We start from the raw sequence: 22,109 nt of genomic DNA, 5'->3' as shown, positions 1-22,109 counted from the left end.
TGCCTGGGATGCACATATCCCAAGGGGTTTGGGGAAAACCTTTTAAAAACCCCGCTGGCCAGAGATCAGCAGCAACATCTGAAGCAATAGCGGCAGTGGCAGCACCGGAATTTCTGGTCTTTCTAGCTGCCCGGGATTCCCAGCTTGAACTCTTCCTGGAAACGCTTGCTCTCTTCACCGCTTCTCTTGCGCAATCTAGTGGGCCCTCCCTCCGCTCTCCGGCTTCTTATACCGACGAGAGCGGCGAACCGCAGCCCCGAGCCTGAACGCCACACAGCGTCCCCTCTCGGCCCGGCACTCCGCGCGCCCCGCAGCGGCCACGCTGGACCACAGCTGCCTGGGAAACACCTCTCCCGCAGGTGGGTCACGCTGCTGCTGGCCTTCGCCTTGCACCTTTCGCCACAGGGCTCCCCTCCCTTATCAGCTTCCGCCCACCTCGAACCCCTGCTTCCAGGACCCCGCTCCGCAAACCTGCTCACCCTGGGAAGAAGGTGCAAGGCCACCCAAGGGTGTGGCCAGATGAGTTAAGCAATTCAACAAGCGGCTTGCTTCCTAGACTTTCAGCCCCGGGGTGCAGACGAGACCGAAGGAGAAGACTTGGAGGTTTGGGTTGCTCTCTGTATCTTACTTCTGGATAAAGGCAATCTAGATCTGAGTGCGCTTCTTGACCAAGAGCTGAAAATGTGTCCTGAGATCTGCAACCGCTTCCATCCTTGATCTTGATTCCAATGCCCTTCTGCAGTTTAGTGATTAATTGCTTTTCCAGAGAAATATTGTTTGGAATGTAATTGTTTAGAGTAAATAAAGCCTTTGGTTCCCTGTTTGTCCAGAGGTAGCTGGAAGGTAGTTTTTCCCTCTGGATAGTAATTTAGAAACTTTCTTTAAAAGATGACTGGTGTAAGGGAAAGTGAATTGGATGGAGACTAGGGCAGGGGTGGATTGGGGAATTCTATTCCTAGTTCTAATTAGAAGTTCAGTACCTCAGCCTCAGTTTCTACACATGTAAAATAAAAGGCTCTTGGACCAGAGCAGCCACAAAATCCAACTCTAACAAGGTGGAAACACATGACTAAAGATGTTTGCAGGTTTGAAATACACTGAAAATTTCATCAATGCTATAAGTGTAACCAAGTAATTACTTTCTTCATAATAATGCAGGTTTCACTTTTATAGGGAAACTACCCAGCTGTGAAGAGATAGTCTTTCCCCACCGAGTATCTAGACCTGTACCACATTTATCATTCAGAGAATACTCTCAGCTTTCCAAACCAATTCTTCAGCCTTGCTGTATGAGAATGTCCTATTCCCTATAAATAGCAGTCATATAAATGTCACTCATATGAAAGAACATTTTCTTCTGATACAGTAGGTGTAATTTTATAAAATGGCACATTTATTTGAAGCAGTAACTTTTTTGCAAGGCCCTGAGTTTTTCAGAATGCTTTGATTTAGCACGGTATGAAATTCTACCTGCCTGTATTCTACCTGCATGGCAAACACTGCCAACCCAGAAAGCAGGATGAAGCACTCCCTATTTATCAGGCTTCAAGGTTGTACAGGAAAATGGAACATGTGTATGGAGAAATTGGGTCATAGCACTCTGTCCATTTGGCAACATTTATGGTGCTGCCGAAGTTCACACAGCAACTTAAGGTTCAGAAACCAGCATATTCGAGCCCTGACCCCTAACTTGAGAATGATTTTCAGATTCCTACCTTGCTTAAGCTTGCTAACTGTTGTTAGAAGTAACCAAATACGTTTTTATAAGCCTGTTCGTACACTGAAGACCTTAAGCCTTGAGCCTTGTTCTGAACAGTTTTAAGAAAAATAGATTCATTTGTCATAGAATTCCAAAATGGAAGAAATCCTGAACAGTCACTCTACATTTCCTCATCTCCTGAAGGACCACCTCACATCACTCTACCATTATTCGTGACATTATTAAAAGGGTGTAGATTCTCTTTTTAAAGTTTCCTGAGTAGTTGATTCTGAAGTCACCCTTAGAAACACATCCAGTGTTTCATGATCCTCACCATCCAGTTATCTTTATAAGTCATTTGCATCTTTTGTCAACTGCTGTTTAAAAATTATTTCCTTTTAAAATCTTCACAAAGTTAATAATCTGCTAGCAAAAAAAAAAAAAAAAAAAAAGATATAATCACCTTTCAAACTTGAAGACTTGCCAGGGCAACTTGTAGGTTTCTTCTGGGTTGTCCTCTGAAGAGGAAGTCAATTGTTAAGTGTCTGCAACTACATCTACCTATAATTCCTACTCTAAGGATCTAGGACAGTCTGTGGATAGTGAAGTTTTCTGTGTGGGATTTTTTTTGAAGTTGTAGTTAGGCCAGAAGTAATAGAAATAAAGTTTACAAGGCCTCTGAAGTCACCTGTTTGACTCTGTGCTTTGTACGTCCTTCTGTGCTCTGCACATCCAAAGAGAATGGGTCACTAGTTAACTATGAAGACAGTTAACCAGGAACAGTTCCACATGATGTATTCAACCTACCATGAATTTTGAATGACTTTTAGGTCATTTCCAAAATGATTTGAATTAACACTTGTTCTTTTGTTGAGAAGAAATCAGACCTGGAAGGAATAAAGCTAAGTAAATAACTAAAGGATAATGAGTGCTGAAAACAATGTATGGTAAGAAAACATACTTGGCCAACATACGTAAGCAATTTGTTCTTCCAAAATCATTACTGAAAAAGGAACAAAGAATGCTTGCACTGTATGAAGATCATCTTTCAGAAATACATCACTGCAAAAAATATGCAATGTTCTACTCAAAGAAGCATTTCCACCCTAATTACCTAGGCAGGACATGACATCCTAATCTGAATGCTTCTCCACATTGTTCTAGAAGAGTGTAGTCTGCCATGTGTAAAAAAGCTTTATCATACTGAACTTTGATGGTTGCATACTTCTGAAAAGTTATTTTGAGGAAAGTATGTTTCTTTGAAATGTAGATTACATGATCAGTCTTCATGTCAGGATGAAGTTAAGTTCACTTTTCATCTTATAAGGAAGGTAAATGTGTGCAAAGGAAAATTTTGAAAAGTCAGGAACTATAATTCTAAAAAAAAAGAAAGCTAAGAGGTAACTTAATATAACTATATAGCACTCCTCTTAGAGAGGGGTTATTAGAACACATCTCTTTTACCTTAGCTCCAAATATTGAAGGAAAAAAAATGGCATCAAGCACAGGGCCAAGTGTTCCAACCAGGGTTTCACTGGTGAAGGCACAAGCCCTGAGAAGTATGGGAATAGGAGGGCGTGGCTAATGGTCCACATTGATTATACATCTTTCATCTATACTTCTCATTTTACAGGGTGTGGAAACAGTTTTGAGCCCAAATTAAACAGTGGCTGAAGCAATTATGCACAGACTTTGGTAAACTTTCTTGTCCTAGTTCCCAGGCAGAATAGCTCCCCTCCTCTGTATATGCAACATCTTCACACATTGTACTGCAGCAGTTTGATTATGGGTCTACATCTTCCCCAACTTGGGAGCCCCTGGAGGACAAGGTCAGTCTAAAGTTTATCACTTTATCCCTCTTGTGTAGCACAGTGCCTGGCTCAGAGAAGCTGTTCAATAAATCTGTCAAAAACATGCAATCCTACCAAGACATTGTTGATAACACTAATTTTTATTTTTGAAAGATGCTTATCATTATGGGCATAGGAGGTTATAAGCATGAATGCCCCCTGAGCTGTACTAGTTAATAGGGTCAAAGTGTCCTGCCCTTTGGGAAGAAGCATGAGATTGCTGTATGCTGTACAGTACATATAAAGTAAGTAGTGGAAATTATTATAACTATTTTTAAAAGGATAAAGAAATTGCAGCAACCTTGGTATTTCTTCTCATTTTAGTAACCCCATTATGTTGCTATCCTGGGTAAGGTTCATAATAAATTTGTAACTATAATACTTTGGAGTTTAATTCATTTTAAAGAGTGACATAATGAGATTAAGGCATTTAACTGAGGTCGTGAAAGTTGGAATATTGAACTTTTAAAGGTTTTAATTAGTTTAACTTAAGTAAAACACTTGAGCCCTTCTTTAATACCTGAAGGCATGGCATAAGAAATGAAGCCTATTGAACAGTTCAAAAGAACTAAGTTACAGCAAATCATTCTTATTATAGAAATGATCATGCTTCTCGTTATTTCTTCTCCAGTACCCAGGTACTAAAATGATTTCTTCATCCTATTCAATTGCCCTGACTTAGGTGGTATGAGATAGCGGAAGGGGGCTGAGGAGAAAGCAATTAGCAAGTTGGTAAATGGTTCATTGCAGTTAATAATGGTTATCTTCGACTGAGATCCTAAACTGTGCTTTTTTTTTTTTTTAATGTATGTCTGGAAAATTAGAAGATATGTGTTTGGGTTTGATGGTACACAAAGAGGTCCCTGAGGGAACCAAGAGTCTAGCGGTGTCAGACTTACAGCCAAATTCGTGTTAACTCCATGTGTGCGGTAGAGAGGGTCTGGAACATTTGTTGGGGGAGGGAAGCCACATGGATTCTGTTATCATTAAGAACCTAGGAGCCTTCCTAGAAGGAAGGCCTCTAAGGAAAGAGATTTTAAGGCTTAAAGTACAAAGTCAGGATTGGGAAAGTATATCATCCTGTCAGTCCAATTATTTCTCCATTTCCATGGTCACAGGCAGAGTCTTGGGGAGAAGGGGATGAGAGACAGAGAAAGAGTCAGTGGTATGCTGGTAAATGGCTCTCTAAGGCAAAAAAATATGTCCTGAATTACAGCATTTGCTGATTTCCATGGTGTGAAAACTCCCACCATGGCTGATTTCAAACTTTCAGCTGGCAAGCCAGCTCTGGTCATACCACACAACTAAAAAGAGCTGAAATTAAATACCTAGGACTTAAAAAGAAGGAGCTGCTTTCACTAAAATATATTTATCAACCAGCACTGCTCTCAGGCTTGTATATCAGAGTATAACACAGGAAGGGGAAAGGCGTTTCAAGGGTACTTTCTCTCCTGGGGTAAGAAATGAAGCAGCTGAACGGCCAGATCATGGTCGCAGCTCAAGCTCATGGGGTCTTGGCGAACATTAGATGTACTCTGGCCATTGGGAGTCCTTGCCTCCAGAGCCAAATTAGAAATAGAAGAAAACGGTACCCAAAAGACGATAAAGGAGACTCTATACAGGACATGTAAACCACCCCTAGGAGATTTCTAAAAATGCTAAGGAGATGCTTTGATGCAGATTGGAGTTACCCCATCAGCAGGGTTGGGGGCCAGGGAATGGGATCAGATCCACAGCAAAACTGCTCTATCTCCAAACTGAGTTGGCAGTTATCAATACTGAGATAATTCCGAGTGGCCTCAAGGTGAGGATAAATAACTATTCACAGGAAATTTATTTAAACAAAGTTAATTCTGAAATGATCAAATCACTTCCTAAATATCTCTGACTACAACAGTCCGAGAAAAGCAAAACCCACTAATGGATACTAAATATTAGTCGGTTTTTGTGATCACCAAATTACCCAATAAGCAAATGCTCAGGACTTCCCTGGTGGCACAGTGGTTAAGAATCCGCCTGCCAATGCAGGGGACATGGGTTCGAGCCCTGGTCTGGGAAGATCCCACATGCCACAGAGCAACTAAGCCCGTGCGCCACAACTACTGAGCCTGCACTCTGGAGCCTGCGAGCCACAACTACTGAGCCCAAGTGCCACAACTACTGAAGCCTGCACACCTAGAGCCCGCGCTCCGCAACAAAGCGAAGCCACCCTAATGAGAAGCCCACGCACCGCAAGGAAGAGTAGCCTCCACTCACCGCAGCTAGAGAAAGCCTGCGGGCAACAACAAAGACCCAACACGGCCAAAAATAAATAAATAAATAAAATAAATTTTTTAAAAATTTAAAAAATAAAAAACTACTTAAAAAAATAAAATAAGCAAATGCTCAGGTATTGTGTACGAGTCAAATGCCACCCAGTCAGTGAGACAGAGTTGTTTTTCTGATGGTGGCAATCCAGGTCCTGATTCTCATGCTGAATCTTTGATGAACGACAGATTTATAAGCTGTTCAGGATTTAGAATGCAAACAGAGGTCAAGGTAAATTAACTCAGCCATGACTGAATCCCTGACCTTGCTGTCATGAGCCCCAGCTTTAATCAAATGAACTAACTAGCCTAGACAGGGGATAATAAACCTACATGATAAAATTCTTAGCCAGGGAATCATAAAACAATCTTCATTTATCTTGACAGATGCAGCTGAGATGTAAATGTGAAAACACGTATTAAAAAGATTTTTAGTTGGACCAGAATTTCACCAAAGAACCAATATTTAAAATAAATAAGTTTTCTCCTAAAGTACAATTAAAACAGATAATATAGCTCTGCATTACCTTGCTCTCCTGGTATTCACTGGGTGGCAATGAAATGTTACTGACAGAATCATTTTAGCTGCAGCATGTCATGGCTAGTTTTACTTATTAGCAATTCATGTGGATATATATCCCCATAGAATATTAATGTAAAGGTTATATTTAGTTATGCTCTTGTGATTTAATCAGATTGTACAAGTTAAGATTAGTTTCCTTTTGGGTCATTCTATTGGCTAGCATAAAAACTAAGCATCAGTAAATTAGAGTGCTATGAGATACATAACATTTTCTCCCAAAACAATTTAAATAATTAATCAATTTTTCAGCAACTAACCTGCAGTGGTTTCTTTATTTAGATAAAGAGTTTTAAATGATAGATTTATGTCCGTCTATAGCTATTACTGACAGAGCTACTTCTAACTACAAGGCTAAAATAAGAAATGTACTATTATATTTTCAAATCACATATATAGACTGAAGATGGAACTGTCAAAAAAATTAGAAAACTCCATTAATTGTGGGCTCATTACATTTTTTTGTAAACTACAATCAGTGGTCTTTTTAAACCAAGAGCTTCTGATTTTGCTACAGTAATATATACCTGTTAGTAAAAGAATATGTGCTTAAATGTGAGCATGCTTGCTTTCCCTAAAGAGCCTTGATCTCACTAAGTACAGAAATAGCTCAGTGAATAAACTGGATGGGTTCATGTATTATTGTAAGGTTTTTAAAAAAAAATTTTTTTTTTTTTTTTACTATTTTTTGCTTTCCAGTTGTCCCTGGGATATATTAAAACAAATGCTCTGAATCAGAGGAAGGCTGGCCTACTTGCAGAACTCCCTCCTGCCCCTATGCCTGGTGATTAAAAGAAACATTTGATTGATGGGCTTCAGCTCATTACAAATGTGTTGTCAAGTCATCTAGGGCTTTCAGGTTGAAATTCAGAAGAGATAATAAAACAGAAGGAAGGAATTTTAAAAATCCCTGTTTACAGGCATCAAATTAAAATGAAAAATCCTGTCATGTCGTATAGAGTTTAAAAGTGTCATTTGTGTTCTGACTTCCTGGAGGTGCCAGGCCAGATCACTGGACTTGTGTGCTACAACCCTGACAGAGGGCAGGGGGGTGTCCGGAGAGGGTACTGTAGGAGGAGTTCAAAACCTTGTGTGAACAATCGCTTCAGAATTCAAAGCTGAATTCTCAAAGGGAGAAAGGGGCGGAATGTCTTTCATACTGGTTTCATCCGAATGTAAACGGGATGTTGTCTGGCACCGTACGAGAGATGCTGTGAAGGAGTGACTGTAGCAGATTCACGGCTGGATGTGATCAAACTATGACTTGTGGCTCATGGAAGACAACTCATCAAAGTTTCCTTAAGGGGGTTGTAGAGCGAAGCCTACCAAGTTTTGTGTCTGGCATCCCTTGACCCTCTCCCACAGGGGGCCTACACACTCTTTTTTTGCCTCCAGTTTTCATAAAAGTAGGAATTCTAGGCTATCAGACCCAGCCAGTGGTTACTTAGAGGAAGAAATTGTAAAGCAGGTGAAATGTTTCTGCATCCCCCTACAAGCTCATCCACAGCCTGTTCTTCCTCTGCCTCTTCCCTCCTCACCATCTCTTTCCAAAAAAGATACCCTTATCTTTTCCCATTTCCAGTGGTTCTCAGCTCTGGATGCTCTTTAGAACTGATCTGTTTGGTCTGTTTTTTTAAAAATACAGATGTCTGGGCCCTACCTCAGAACAATTGATTCAGAATCTCAGGAGGTGGTACCTGAGCATTTAATAGCATTGACTTGTTAAGTATAAGCACTTAAAACATGCAAATTTTGTAACGCTGTTGCAACATTTCCAAACAGGACATTCAGATAGCAAACTAGCAAATGAAGAAGTCCATACCATGGACTCAACACTAAAAAGGAACGAACTATTTACACGAACTATTTACATATGCGCCAACTTGGATGGATCTCAAGGGCATTATGCTAAGTGAAAAAAAAGCCAATATGAAAAGGTTGCATTTTGTGTGATTTCATTATATAACATTCTCAAAATGATAAAATTACAGAGTAGAGAACAGATTAATGACTTCCAGGGGTTGGGGCTGGAGACAGAGAGGGGGATAAGTATGACTATAAAGGGGTAGTGATGGAATAGTTCTGCATCCTGATTGCAGTAGTGGGTACCTGAACCCACACAAGGGATTAAAATGACAGAGAATTATACACACCCAATGTCCTGATATCAGTTTCCCAGTTTTGATATTGTACTCTAGCTATATAAAATGTAAACGCTGGAGGAAATGATAAAGGATGCACAAGGACCTCTTGTACTAGCTTTAAACTTACTGTGAATCTATAATTATTTTAAATAAAAAGGTTTCTTTGCTTGTTAAATACAAGCGTTTAAAATGTGAAATGTTTGTATTCCATTAGGACATTTCCAAGTTTTTCATATGCTAGAATCCTCTAAAGCTGGAACTGGTCTGGGCCTCTCTGACCTCTGACCTCTGGGAGATGAGAGAAGTAAAAGCACAAGCCAGACTGACCCTAACATCCTCATGGGATACCTAGTTGGGAACATCCAGCGGAATGCTGCCTTAGGTTCCCAGAACCCGGGGTGGGATCTGCAGACAGCGGGACCTGATGGGCGAGACTCTACATGACCCACACCAGTACCACTTCATCACACACGCACATGCGCGCGCGCGCGCACACACACACACACACGCTTATGCTTCTTCGTGGCTGCTACCATGGCCCTCACAGTTGTCTCTGCCACCTTTGCATCTGCATCATTGGTTGCCAATCTCTAATCTATACAGACACTCTTGCGGGGTCGCTTTACCTGTCTTGGCCTCCCTCTCTGGGAGATGCTTCCACAGGAGGCAAAACCTGGAGATTTTCCAAACCAGGGGATAGTCTTGTTTTGCTTCCTGTTACATAACTGAGGTTTGGAAAGCGCTGAAGGAAGGAGAGGAGACCACTATGCCATAAGCATCTTACCCCAACTTTCCCTTAATAACTCCGCTTCCTGTTTACCACCTTTCTTATTTTCTTTATTCCTTCCATCCTACATCTATGAATAAAAGAGGACTAGGAAAGTTTTTTTACAAGTCTTTGAACAAGAAACCTTACTACCTCCATAAATCCATGTTTATACATGGGAGTTATTTTGAGTTACAAATAGTCTGAAATGATTGTAACTTCCTTCTTTACCTAGTACTTACTGTAAAATACACCCTCAATGAGATCTCCCTTGTGGTTTAGAGTGTGCATACATCTCGTTTTCATGAACATCTATTATTAGGATATTTTTTCCAAGAGTGCTGAATCAAATTCTTCCAAAGTACTAGCTAACTTTTTTATTTTTTACATGTTATTTCATCATCCCAGTTGTAACCTGAGGTCTGATCATTTTTCTTCTACCATAAAAAGATAATAATAATCAAAATAGTGTATTATCCTGGGTTGATTTGCAAGCAGAGCCTGTGACAAAGGCTTGTATGCAGATAGTTTATTATGGAAGTGATTCCAGGGAGCAGGAGTGAGGGGCAAGGGGCTTAAACCAGGGAACATGGGAAAGACAGGACAAGAGCCCATTAAATTGGCCACTGTTACAGAGGAGTGGTACTCTATTCCTCTGGGACTTTCATAGGAGCCTTATGAAATGTGTCAGAACTGTGTTGCAGAAGATGAAAGGGGAAGCACTTATCCATGGAGTCCTGTGCCCCGTTGTCTATGATGGGGACATGGGCTGTACATGTCTGAGTGCCAAACAGGCACAGGTATCAGAGAAGCCCAGGGCAAGGATCAAGAGATAAAAGATCTAGAGCCCCAAAGTGAGCCTCTGTTAGGCAGTGGGAACCGAGCCGAGCTCAGTTATTGCCCAAGGACTGGGAATAGAACCAGGTGGATTTGAAGGGGAACTCAAGATGTGTGTGACACAATTACCAACCTTAGAACTTCTATAACCTGATATGGAGTAACTAACTGCCCAATGGAATCACTGTATTTCTTTCTATTAACTCCACCGGTGATATTTTAATATCTCCTTACTGATTTTGTATCTTCAGTTTGTCTCTGAAGATTTAAGAGGGAAAATAAATTTTAATGCTTGGGATAACAGCCCAAGTGTGTTATATTGGATTGCCAAGCTGCATTTTAAGGGGGAAATATTAAAATAAAATGTGAAAGAATTACAAATGAGAGAAATTCACACTTGAGCTGTTTTTACATCTGTGTTTTGATAAATTCATAGGCTCTGGAGCCGCTTTATATAAGGTTTTATTTATGAGAAATAAGTGGGGGAAGCAGAAGCTTCTCAAGAATGACTGAATACTATTTCAGGTAAATTTTATATATTCCAATAATCACAGTTATAGAAGCATAATTAACCCTTAATTTATAGAATTTATATAAAGACTACATTAATTAGATCATTAATAGACTGATTAATTATAGCATATTAAATACTCTCCTAATAATAGCCAGCTTATTGAGTACTTACTAAGTCTCAGGAATTGTTCTAAGATACATTAATTCATCTGATCCTCACAATGCCTCTTGAGTAGGTACTACAGATCTCTCATTTTAAAGTTGATGAAACTGAGACACAAAGAGTTTAACTTACCCAAGGTCACATGGCCAGTAAGTGGAGCAAAAAATACTAGTGTAGTGTAGTTAATATCTTCATTTTTTTCAAAAAAAGTCTATGACAGGTTAGAATAGATGAATGTAGGGGCCACGTGGTCAAAATAAAGTCTGGACTCTCTCTCTGCAATGATTAAGGTAATCCAAATGATAATATGTCAGTAAAGTCATCATCCATTTCATTGCAGGACACAGGCAACTTTGCCAAATCTATATTTTGCTTGCAAATGTTCATCCCAATATAGGAGATAGAAAAATAATGTATTAGGATAAAGAATGGAGAAAAAGTGAGGGAATAGCCAGGCACACTGGTATTCTTTCGATACACTCACAAACCAGTTCTACGAAGTAGAAAAATTAAGGCATCATTCAGCAGTTTAGGGTTTCAGTTATAACAATTAGTTGTTAACTGATTAGCAATATAATAGAATTTGCTACACTAGTTTGCATTTGTAGATGCTGCTAAGAGTTTTTCAAAGGGACAGCTGTGTTTCCATATGATAGGCCGTGATCATATCCAGGTGCTTTCCCATATAAGGTCATTTCCTGCTCTGATAAAGTTCAGGATATCAGTCACTAGCTAGTTTATAAAATGATTCACTTGTTGTGCTTAATTAAATTATTCAAAGAGTTTCTGTGGAAGTACAGATAAGTCTTGTATTTCTTGTCTCTTTTCTCCATGACTTCTAACTATTTACAAATGTCTGAATGGTCTGCTTTTGATATAGATACACACCTTCGGATAAGCTCAGGTAAGAATTCCTTTTCTCTAATTTGAAAAGATACATGCACCCCAATGTTCATAGAAGCACTATTTACAACAGCCGAGATATGGAAACAACCTAAATGTCCATCGACAGATCAATGGATAAAGAAGATGTGGTATATATATCTATACAATGGAACATTATTCAATCATAAAAGAGAATGAAATAATGCCATTCGCAGCAACATGGATGGACAAAGAAAATATCATACTAAGGGAAGTAAGTCAGACAGAGAAGGACACACATCATATGATATCACTTATATGTGGAATCTAACAAAAAATGATACAAATAAACTTATTTACAAAACAGAAATAGACTCACAGACATAGAAAACAAACTTATGGTTACCAAAGGGGAGGGGATAGCGGGGGCGGGGGAGACAAATTAGGAGTTTGGAATTAACATATACACACCACTATATATAAAAAAGGTAAACAATAAGGACCAACTGTATAGCACAGGGACCCATATTCAATAACTTGTAATAACCTATAATGGAAAAGAATCTGAAAAAGAATATATATATACATATATATATATATATGTATAATTGAATCACTTTGCTTACCCCCAAACTAACACAACATTGGAAATTAACTATACTTCAAGAAAAACAAACAAACAAAAAACAGGTGTTTTCCATGGGCTAAAATGGAAAGGGCAAATTTCTGAAATCCTATTGAAAAGGTGCAATCTTCAATATGCTCTACAATCTGCATGAAATTCACCATGCTGGAATGGAAGAGTGATTAGGTCTGGTTTGAAATTCCTCATCAAATTCACGAAGTTTTACTTTAAACCCATTTGGGTGGAAGAAGTAATGTCCTTACAACGCCTTCCCCCACTTCTCTGCTTCACCTTACTCCTCCCTAACTCCCAGCGCTCAGTCTGTACTCACTCAGCTTCCTCCTCGTCATGCACCTCACGCTGTGCCTGGCACACAGAGGAAACCGCTGCTTCCAGCGCCGACATTCCACCCTTCTAATATGATCCCACAAATATTTATCAAGAAGTGCCTGGTCCATCACAGGCAGTGCTCTTTCTTAGCACTGAGGATGCATCACTGAACACAAGAGACTACACACACACACACACACACACACACACACACCCAAAAAAAGATTAAAAGTTTAAACTAAATGCTAAATATTGGGAAGAGAAAATTTTTTGAGAAAAATCCAGTACCGAAAGAAGAAATAATATTCTTTGAAAGTGGAGAGAGTATCCTAGATTATTTTATTAGATCATGAAAACTTCAAGATCTTTAAATTTCAAAAGCTTAAAAAGCAACACAATAACATGGTTTAGAACAGTATCTCAGTTTAGTTTTACCCTGCATTTCTTTTACTTTGGGTAAGATTAAGAAATCTTTTACTATATTGAAAAGTCATATTTCCCTAGGATGAACTAGCATCTCATTTTCTTTTGCCCTATTGTCTAATGGGCAAATTTTTTATTGGTTTGTATGAGTTAAAAATATTTTTCCAGTTTGATTATCTTGTGACTTCACTTATCATGATTTTGTGCTTCGCAGGTATTATTTATTTTTATGTAATCACATTTGTCCCTTTATTGTTTAATGGTTTCAAGGATTTGTGATATAGGAAAAGGGCCTTTCCCCTCTAAGGTTATAAAAGAATTCTCCATGGCCTCTTCTAGTTCTATTATAGTTCCATTTTTTAAAAAACTATATTTAAATCTTTAATATATTTTAAATTTACCTTGGGGAGGAGTGTGAGGTATAGATTAAACTTCTTCTTCCAACTGGCTATTTAGATAGATACTTTGGCTATTTAAATAGATACTTTGTATGTTAAGGAAATATCTATTTGTTCCTTTTTAAATATGAATCAAGAATAAATGTCAATTTTTTTTTTAGGTTTTTTTAAATTGAAGTATAGTTAATTTACAATGTTGTGTAAATTTCTGGAGACATATAGGTTCTTGATCTTTTAGCACACATAAATATGGCCACATTTTTCTCCTTAATCTTCTAATATGGTGAGTTCTATTAAGATTTTCTAATATTGAATTTACAGAACTGATCTTTACATTCCTAGAATAATCCCATTTGATCAATGTGCACTGTCTCTTAACAGGCTGCCAGATTCTGTTGGTTAATTTGGGATTTTTGTATCACTAAACATAAATGAATTGGTCTGTAATTTCCTTATTACTGCATTCTTTGTCAGATTTTGCTCTTGAGAAATTTAGGAACTGTTAAGTGTTCAATAAATGCAGTATCATTGTGATACATGTCCATAGTTTAAGACAGCAACCAGTAAGCGTCTTGGGTTTTTACTGCATTTCTTTATCCAAAAGAAGATTTTGTTAAATAAGCCATACGAGACATATATACACTAATTTGTATAAAATAGATAACTAATAAGAACCTGCTATATAAAAAAAATTAAAATAAAATTCAAAAAAATAAAGACATATGAGAATATATGAGACAGTTTTTACTCCTTCCAAATTTTGTAGGGAATATGCTTGAGATAACTCAGTAAAAGATTCAAACAACATCAGTCAATCACTGCTTCCTGGATATAATTCTCATTAATTTTTCCCAGAACATTCATATTTTGTTGGGTGTTTGCGTTATTATCTTTCAGTTATGGAGAAAACTACAGATGTACTTCCTCTCACTATGAATTCTTCAGAGAAGCAAGAGACTGTATGTATTTTTGGAACTGGAGATTTTGGACAATCACTGGGACTTGAAATGCTCCAATGTGGTTATTCTATTGTTTTTGGAAGTCGAAACCCCCGGATGTCCAGTCTGCTGCCCAACGGTGCAGAGGTCCTGAGCTACTCAGAAGCGGCCCAGAAATCTGACATTATAATCATAGCAATCCACAGGGAACATTACGATTTTCTCACAGAATTAACTGAGGTTCTCAATGGGAAAATACTGGTCGACGTCAGCAACAACCTCAAAATCAAGCAGTATCCGGAATCGAACGCAGAGTACCTTGCTCAGTTGGTGCCGGGAGCCCACGTGGTAAAAGCATTTAACACCATCTCAGCCTGGGCTCTCCAGTCAAGGGCACTGGATGCAAGTCGGCAGGTAAGATTAAATGATAAATTTACACTCCATCTTTAAAAATTGAATGTTTTAATATGTGCTTACCTCAAAGATTCCAAAACATAATTCCAAAAGAAAACATTTCATTCTGCTACTATGTGCCATGAATAACTTTCTTGGGCTTGACCAAGTAGGGTAACCAATTGTAGTGATTTATTTAGCACTGTCTACACCCTCAGCTTTTAGCTTGATGGAACCCAATGGTGTCAGTCTCTGGAGCCCTCTTGTCAGTACTAGAAAATAACACTGCTAAATTGTTGGTGGGTATCCCTTCCACTCCCATTACCTTGTATGAAATGGGTTCCATCTGTTCATTGAAATTAAAAGCAATCCCTAAGTGATACGGCACCCATGAATACAGAAGAGAGACCAAACTGTTTGCATTGTGGAGAACCAAGTCTTATCATATCAGTGTGATATGCTTACAGCCACGCTCAACTTAAAACCCTGGTACTTAACTATCCAACACACATGTGCAAGTCTAAACCATCATCTTGTTAAATATGTCCTTTCTACAGCCTTGTTTGAAAAGCAGTTAACTACCATATGGCATTGTCTTGCACAGTGCTTATACAGACTTTCAAAATAATTACTAAAGAAAGAATAAATACAAAATGAATTATTTTAACCCAGGTGTTTGTCTGCGGAAATGACAGCAAAGCCAAGCAAAGAGTGATGGATATTGTTCGTAGTCTTGGACTTACTCCATTGGATAAAGGATCTCTCATGGCAGCCAATGAAATTGAAAACTACCCACTGCAACTATTTACAATGTGGAAGTTCCCCTTCTATTTGTCTGCTGTTCTGTGTGTATTCTTCTTTTTCTACTGTGTAATAAGAGAAGTAATCTACCCTTATGTTTATGAAAAAAAAGATAGGACATTCCGCCTGGCTATTTCTATTCCAAATCGTGTCTTTCCAATAGCAGCACTTACACTGCTGGCCTTGGTTTACCTCCCTGGTGTTATTGCGGCCATCCTGCAGCTGTACCGAGGTACAAAATACCGCCGATTCCCAGACTGGCTTGACCACTGGATGCTTTGCAGAAAGCAGCTTGGCTTGATAGCACTGGGATTTGCCTTCCTTCATGTCCTCTACACACTTGTGATCCCTATTCGTTATTATGTACGATGGACATGGACCAACAGAACCATTGCCCAGGTAAATCGCTACTCATTTGTATTCTCCTATTCTTTAAATCAAAGAGCAATCCTGCTACATCATATTCCACTTCACAGTTATAGAAAATCACTCTTCTAAGCATCTTTATTTTTTAAAGTAGCTGTAATTAGACACCTCATGTTTGTTTTGGGGGGTTTGTTGTTTTGTTTTGTTTTGTTTTTTACTGAATCTGGTTGAAATCTCATACAACTATTGAGAATGAAAGGTAGATTCCCAGGTCCACTTGGGTCCATATCTGTATTCCCAGGACTCACTGAGATACTGACAAACTAACAGATTTGGAGGCTCAGGAAAACCTAATGAACCTACTTGAGTTACTTCAATAATTGGAAGCCAAGGTGTTTTCAAGTTTCTATTTTTATGCATGCTACTTCCTTTTGGAAGTCAAAACCAACCATCTTATAAGTGAGGGGGCTGTCCAAACACGTGTCATAGGAATGTAGACAAATTCACAAAAGGGTGCTTATAACTCCATTAATGTTTGACTTGTGGGATGCTGTCCTCAATAACTAGAAAACTAAACAATTCTGAGCAAATGTCAAATACTATATTCTGCATAGTCAAAATATTCAGAGAGAATCAGCTCAGGGAGTCTTAAAGCAGTCCCAGAGGAAGTTCTATACATCAGTTCTAGTTTGGAAATAATTGATTTTGATCAATCTTACTGCAGTCTCAAAGTGCTGGGTCTGTGGATTTCTCTACATTATTTCCCTAACAAATACATGGGATGTCCTTGGGTAAGAGTCATGTTACAGGGGCCAGATTTCTCTCAAGATGTGATGCAACAGACTTGATGCTATATTACAACATAAAAAAAAACATGAAAGAACTCAAACGTCGTGTGTGTGAATAATCAGCATATAAAGCAGGAAAACAGAACCCTGATATAATCATTTGAGAACATCAATTTTTGCTTGGGGAACTAGAAGCCATATGGTAAAGAAGGTTTAAGTAAATGTTTATTTTGTTTTAGGATTTATAGGGTCAATTAAAACTCTCTATACAACTCCTGGAGTCAACTATATTATTAATAAAGTCCCAATAGAACCACTTTTTCTATCAAAAAATATAATATCTAAGTGTATTTTTCTAAGTGTAATTATTTTCAGTGATTGTTAAGAAATGTTATATAATTTTCCTTGAGCAAAGAAACCATGCAGAGGTATTTTTTCATCCCCTTAAAAGTTTGGGCAGTTTGTAAAAAATGGAAGTTTTAAAAATTGCTTATAACTTTTCTTAGGCAATAGCCAAGAAAGAAAGTCCATTTAGTACCTCTACTGCCTGGCTCAGTGATTCATATGTCGCTATGGGAATGCTTGGATTTTTCCTGTTTGTACTCCTGGGAATCACTTCCTTGCCATCAGTTAGCAACATGGTCAACTGGAGAGAGTTCCGATTTGTCCAGGTAAAGGACTTCACGATTTAATCTACTTTACAGTGCAAAATGATTCTGGCTTTACAAATATTCTCATTTTTCTCTCATACCCTGCATAAATTTTCATTTTACTCCATCACTTCCCTAGCGATCTCATAAAAATAGCAACTGAAACAAGTTCAAATTAGAAAATGCTAAACTCTGGTACCAAAAGGCAGATTCCATAATGGTTTAATTTCCTAGCAGGGCATCCCTTGCCAAGATTCTTGACCACTCCCAGAGCCACAGCTAAGAGTATAGCGTGAAAAGCACCAACTACTATTAAATTCTGTGTGTGGAGATGTACTAGGTGCAAGGTGGAGAGAAACCCAAACACAAAATTTCTTCTTCTGAAAACCAACTTTAGAATATGGACTTATTGATATGAAAAGGCATATAATGAAATGATCTTTAAAACCTTCAAAGCAAGATACGCTAGACTGTCATCACACCAGATTCAACGCTGGTCTGTAAGAGGGAAAATCGGTTTTTCCACACATCGACCACCAGATACCTCATTAAAAGCAGCTGGTAACTAATCTTACAGACCAGTGGTCTTCAAAGTGTGGTACCTGGACCAGCAGCGGCAGCGTCACCTGGGGTCATGTTAGATACAAATCCCCCGGCCCCACCGAGACCTGAATGAATCAGAAGCTCTGGAGGTATGGCCCAGCAGTTTGTTTTCACACGCCCTCTGGGTGATTCTGATGCATGTTCCTTGTGAACCAGTATAACAGAATAGACTGTTAGTAACTGAAATCAGATTTGAACTTTATAGAACAATTTGAATTTCAGAAGTCTTGCAGTTTCTCCCAGGGACCAAATGCAGTCAACATTTTCTCATGTTTACACCTTTATTCGAGACATTAAGACGGAAATAAACATTGAGCTTTGTATTTAGGCCAAAACAAACAACCGACCAAAAGTAAAGTTTGCTAATTGCTCTTTACTGTGACAGAATGTAGCTAGCATCTGCTCTTAGTCAGCAACATATACTAATGTGGTGCTTCTTGAGGACATACTGTATCTTACTCATCTCTGGCCTCCAGAAAAGGTGATTCCGGAAAGTTTTACCATTGAAGAAGAAGGTACATTATTTATTCTAACGCAAAAGAATTTACTCCTGGGAATCTTTCCTAACCTAATCTTTCCCAGTTAGGTTAAGATGAAACCACCATGTCATTTGCAAGCACAGTCTTTTTATTTATTTATTTATTTATTTATTTATTTATTTATTTATTTATTTACTTGGCTGCGTTTTCTTTTTTTTGGTCTTCATTGCTGTGTGCAGGCTTTCTCTAGTTGCGGCGAGCGGGGGCTACTCTTCGTTGCGGTGTGTGGGCTTCTCATTGTGGTGGCTTCTCTTGTTGCGGAGCACGGGCTCTAGGCGCGCGGGCTTCAGTAGTTGTGGCACATTGGCTCAGTAGTTGTGGCGCACGGGCTTAGTTGCTCCACGGCATGTGGGGTCTTTCCCGACTAGGGCTAGAACCCATGCCCCCTGCATTGGCAGGCAGATTCTTAACCACTGTGCCACCAGGGAAGCCCAGCACAGTCTTTTTTTAAATGATATACTGATCATCCTGAAGGAGAGTTAATGTTTTTTCAGTACTTAGCAGTGTTCTAAATATTACAGGTTTCAAAAGCTTGCGGCTTTGACAAATACCCTTCACTGGCTTACAGTGTAAACAGTGTTAATGTATATGTTTTTGATTCTTGCTTATAGTCCAAACTGGGTTATTTGACCCTGATCTTGTGCACAGCCCACACCTTGGTGTACGGCGGAAAGAGATTCCTCAGTCCTTCAAGCCTCGTCTGGTATCTTCCTTCAGCCTACGTGATAGCACTGATCATCCCTTGCACGGTGCTGGTGATCAAGTTCATCCTCATCCTGCCATGTATAGACAAGACCCTTACACGGATCCGCGAGGGCTGGGAAAGGAACCCGAAATTCTCAGAATCAGCAGTGAATGGAAAAACAGATATTTAAAGCAAAGTTCAGTTCACCTGGACTTCTTAACTATGGTGTTGTATGTTTAGAGAATAATAATGGGTGCAGTGAAGAAAGCGTTTTTCTCCCACCACGGGCTGAAGCTTGTGAACAGAGAAAGAAATCATGCCTGACTTTGAGAAATGGACACCGTTTGATGTCAGGCCGGTGTTGAATCGGTGTTGGCCCCTGCCTCTCCTTTTGCTGGAGGTGGGGGTGGTGCTGAGATCGCGATTAGCTGTGTGGTTTCACACTAGGAAGCTTCTTTGTTGCGGGCAGCATGCATGACCTAATGTCTTGCAAAATCTAGGGGAAGTCCATGCACTTTCCTTCTCTGGATCAAGGGCAGAGAGGAGTGAAAGAGAAAACAGTAAGATGGTGGCCACTGATCAAGGCTTTATTAGATATGTCTGAAGAAGAGGGCTGAGGAAGTAAAAGGAATGAGATTTTTGGTTTGGTTTTTGGCAGTGCAAGTTATCATAAATATTGCCATGGTGAATTCTGTAGTTGCGTGTGCTCTTTGATTTTGTTACCAATATGGATATGTAGTGTGGGGAATTATTTTATAAAACAATAAAAATATCACAATTGATTGGAAGTAATCAAGGGTTGGATATATAAAAATCTATATCATAAGATATAGATCCTTCCTCTACAAAGGAATAGGTATAGGAAAGATTGAGTTAAAAATGAGGGATACCCACTTGGATTTTCTCAATGTACAATAAGCAAAGAAGAGCTGATAAAAGCCCTTGTGCAAAAAGTTCAAATAAACCAAAATTTAAATAAATTTTGTAAAGTTGCACTTTACAGGTATTGGTATTGTTCAGGTTTGGTATTGTTTAGGTTTTGTGGTATGCTTTGTAAATAATATATTCCAAATTTTGTTCAACATTAATCATCTATGAAATCCATTTCTAGTATAAAAAAGTAGCTTCTGTAGTTTGTCATAGTTTGTTGTCAATTTAAGCAGTGAAATTAAATGAATAATGAAAGTGTAAATTGCACCGATGACCGATACATAGATGAGAGAGAATTATAGTGTCTTAGGGGAGAGAGGTGTGAGCAGTAGTTGTAATAGGAGACTTGGTTCTTTCTCAGGTCCTTGCTGGAAGGCAGGATGGTTCTCTCTGCTTTTGTGTGCTGATGAGGCCATTTCCAAGACAACCTTCAGCAGGATTAGCCTTCCTGGCTCACACATGGAGCTGAGAGGAGCCTTACGTGTGACCTTCCCACACTGAAATAACCAAAAGGCTTCGGGTTTGACATTTTTCTGCCTGCTCCACAAAGGCCATTTCTTTTACTTTTTAATTTTATTATCATATATTCTATATGACCTTACATAAAATGATTAAAATATATTAAAACACCACCCACAATCCAGGATATTTTTTTATAAAACTTTTTGAAAATAGTTCTACCTATACTGTATATTCAATTTTGTACCCTTCCTTTTTCACTTAATATATCATGGCTTTGTCTGCTTACTTACACGGTATATGTATTGAATCAGTGGCTGCATAATATGACATCAAATACGCATTTATTTAACCACTGCCCTAATTCAACATTTAGGTTATATCCATTTTTTACTAAAACAACATTTCAGAGGATATCTTGGCACGTACAATTTTTCCATATTTTAAATTACTTCCTCAGAATACTTGCAAAGAATTGGTATTAAAAAGTAAAGAACTTTTAATAGCATTGGATACATAATTGCCAAATTATTTCTAAAGTCAATACCATTGGCACTGAATGAGGGTGCTGGTTTCATTATACCCTACCAGATTTTGTTTTTTATTTCTATTTGTGATAATGAGAAGATACACAGAATATATACTCCATTACTTTATTCTTGATCCACCCAAGCAAGGAAACAAAAAAGCTTGCGACTTTGAGCAGAGCTGTGGTGTGTGGTGCTGACCCGAGAGCATCAGTGAGAAAGGCAGGGAAATTGTCACTACTCATCCCTCTATTTTATGCAAAACGGCCAAGTATTCTAGGGTTGGCAGCTGCTTTTTGGCTAGAGAATTGGTTGATTAAAGATTAAGTACTATCCAGGCTGATCTAAAAAAAGCCTTTGGGATTAACCATGCTCCTTTTTGGGTAAAAGAGTAAAGTTTTTACTGGCTACATGGTTCATTACTAAAAATAGAAAATGCCACTCTTAGGTTAAAAAAAAAAAGCTTGCCTAGAGTAAAAAGGATTCTACTTTTATAACCTAGTGAAAATGCTCTACCTGAGTACTTCACAAAAGCCATCCAGGAAGCCAGACGTTACAGAGCGCCCCGGGTGTTTTGACGTCACAGTGCATCGCTGGTCATGACCCTCAGCCTCATCCACAAGGGCTCCAAGCCCCACCAGCTGACCAGAGAAGCCAATTCCCTCCTTTCGCCCCTCCCAATATCCCTCCCTTCCCAAACCATCAAACCAATGTGCCCATCCTAACACAGCTGACTCCCTCAGTTTACTTAAGGTGGAAAGAATGAGTTTGAAACAGATAGAAATAGGTGTGTTGGGTGAACTATATTCCTTTTAACTGTTCCAAACTATTCTTCTACATTAAAAAGTGAGACTAAACTTCCTTACTGCTGGTATGTTTCCTGTATTCTAGAAAAATTTTTATGATAGCATATACCTTTTATTTTTTGTATG

General features: G+C 38.7%; 1 protein-coding gene and 1 long non-coding RNA gene across 4 annotated transcripts in view; one reads left to right on the top strand and one right to left on the bottom strand.

Moving 5' to 3' along the window:
* Positions 1-22,109, bottom strand: part of LOC132371955 (uncharacterized) — a 329,599-nt gene that overhangs the window by 269,621 nt on the left and 37,869 nt on the right. The gene's annotated exons all lie outside the window — the stretch shown is intronic.
* Positions 270-20,220, top strand: STEAP4 (STEAP4 metalloreductase). Of its 3 annotated transcripts, none has more exons than XM_059932758.1 (5): positions 270-359; positions 14,396-14,850; positions 15,502-16,029; positions 17,291-17,455; positions 19,188-20,220. In XM_059932758.1, the coding sequence occupies exons 2-5, from the start codon at positions 14,398-14,400 to the stop codon at positions 19,449-19,451; spliced, it is 1,410 nt and encodes a 469-aa protein (XP_059788741.1). In that variant the 5' UTR covers positions 270-359; positions 14,396-14,397; the 3' UTR covers positions 19,452-20,220. The 3 variants fall into 3 exon arrangements, with proteins under 3 accessions (XP_059788741.1, XP_059788743.1, XP_059788742.1); XM_059932759.1 differs by lacking the exon at positions 270-359 and adding an exon at positions 3,449-3,528; XM_059932760.1 differs by lacking the exon at positions 17,291-17,455.

Source organism: Balaenoptera ricei, chromosome 9 (genome assembly GCF_028023285.1).
Source record: "Balaenoptera ricei isolate mBalRic1 chromosome 9, mBalRic1.hap2, whole genome shotgun sequence".
Taxonomy (NCBI): Eukaryota; Metazoa; Chordata; class Mammalia; order Artiodactyla; family Balaenopteridae; genus Balaenoptera; species Balaenoptera ricei.
The sequence above is the reverse complement of the archived record's forward strand: the minus strand, read 5'-3'. Positions and strand labels throughout refer to the sequence as shown.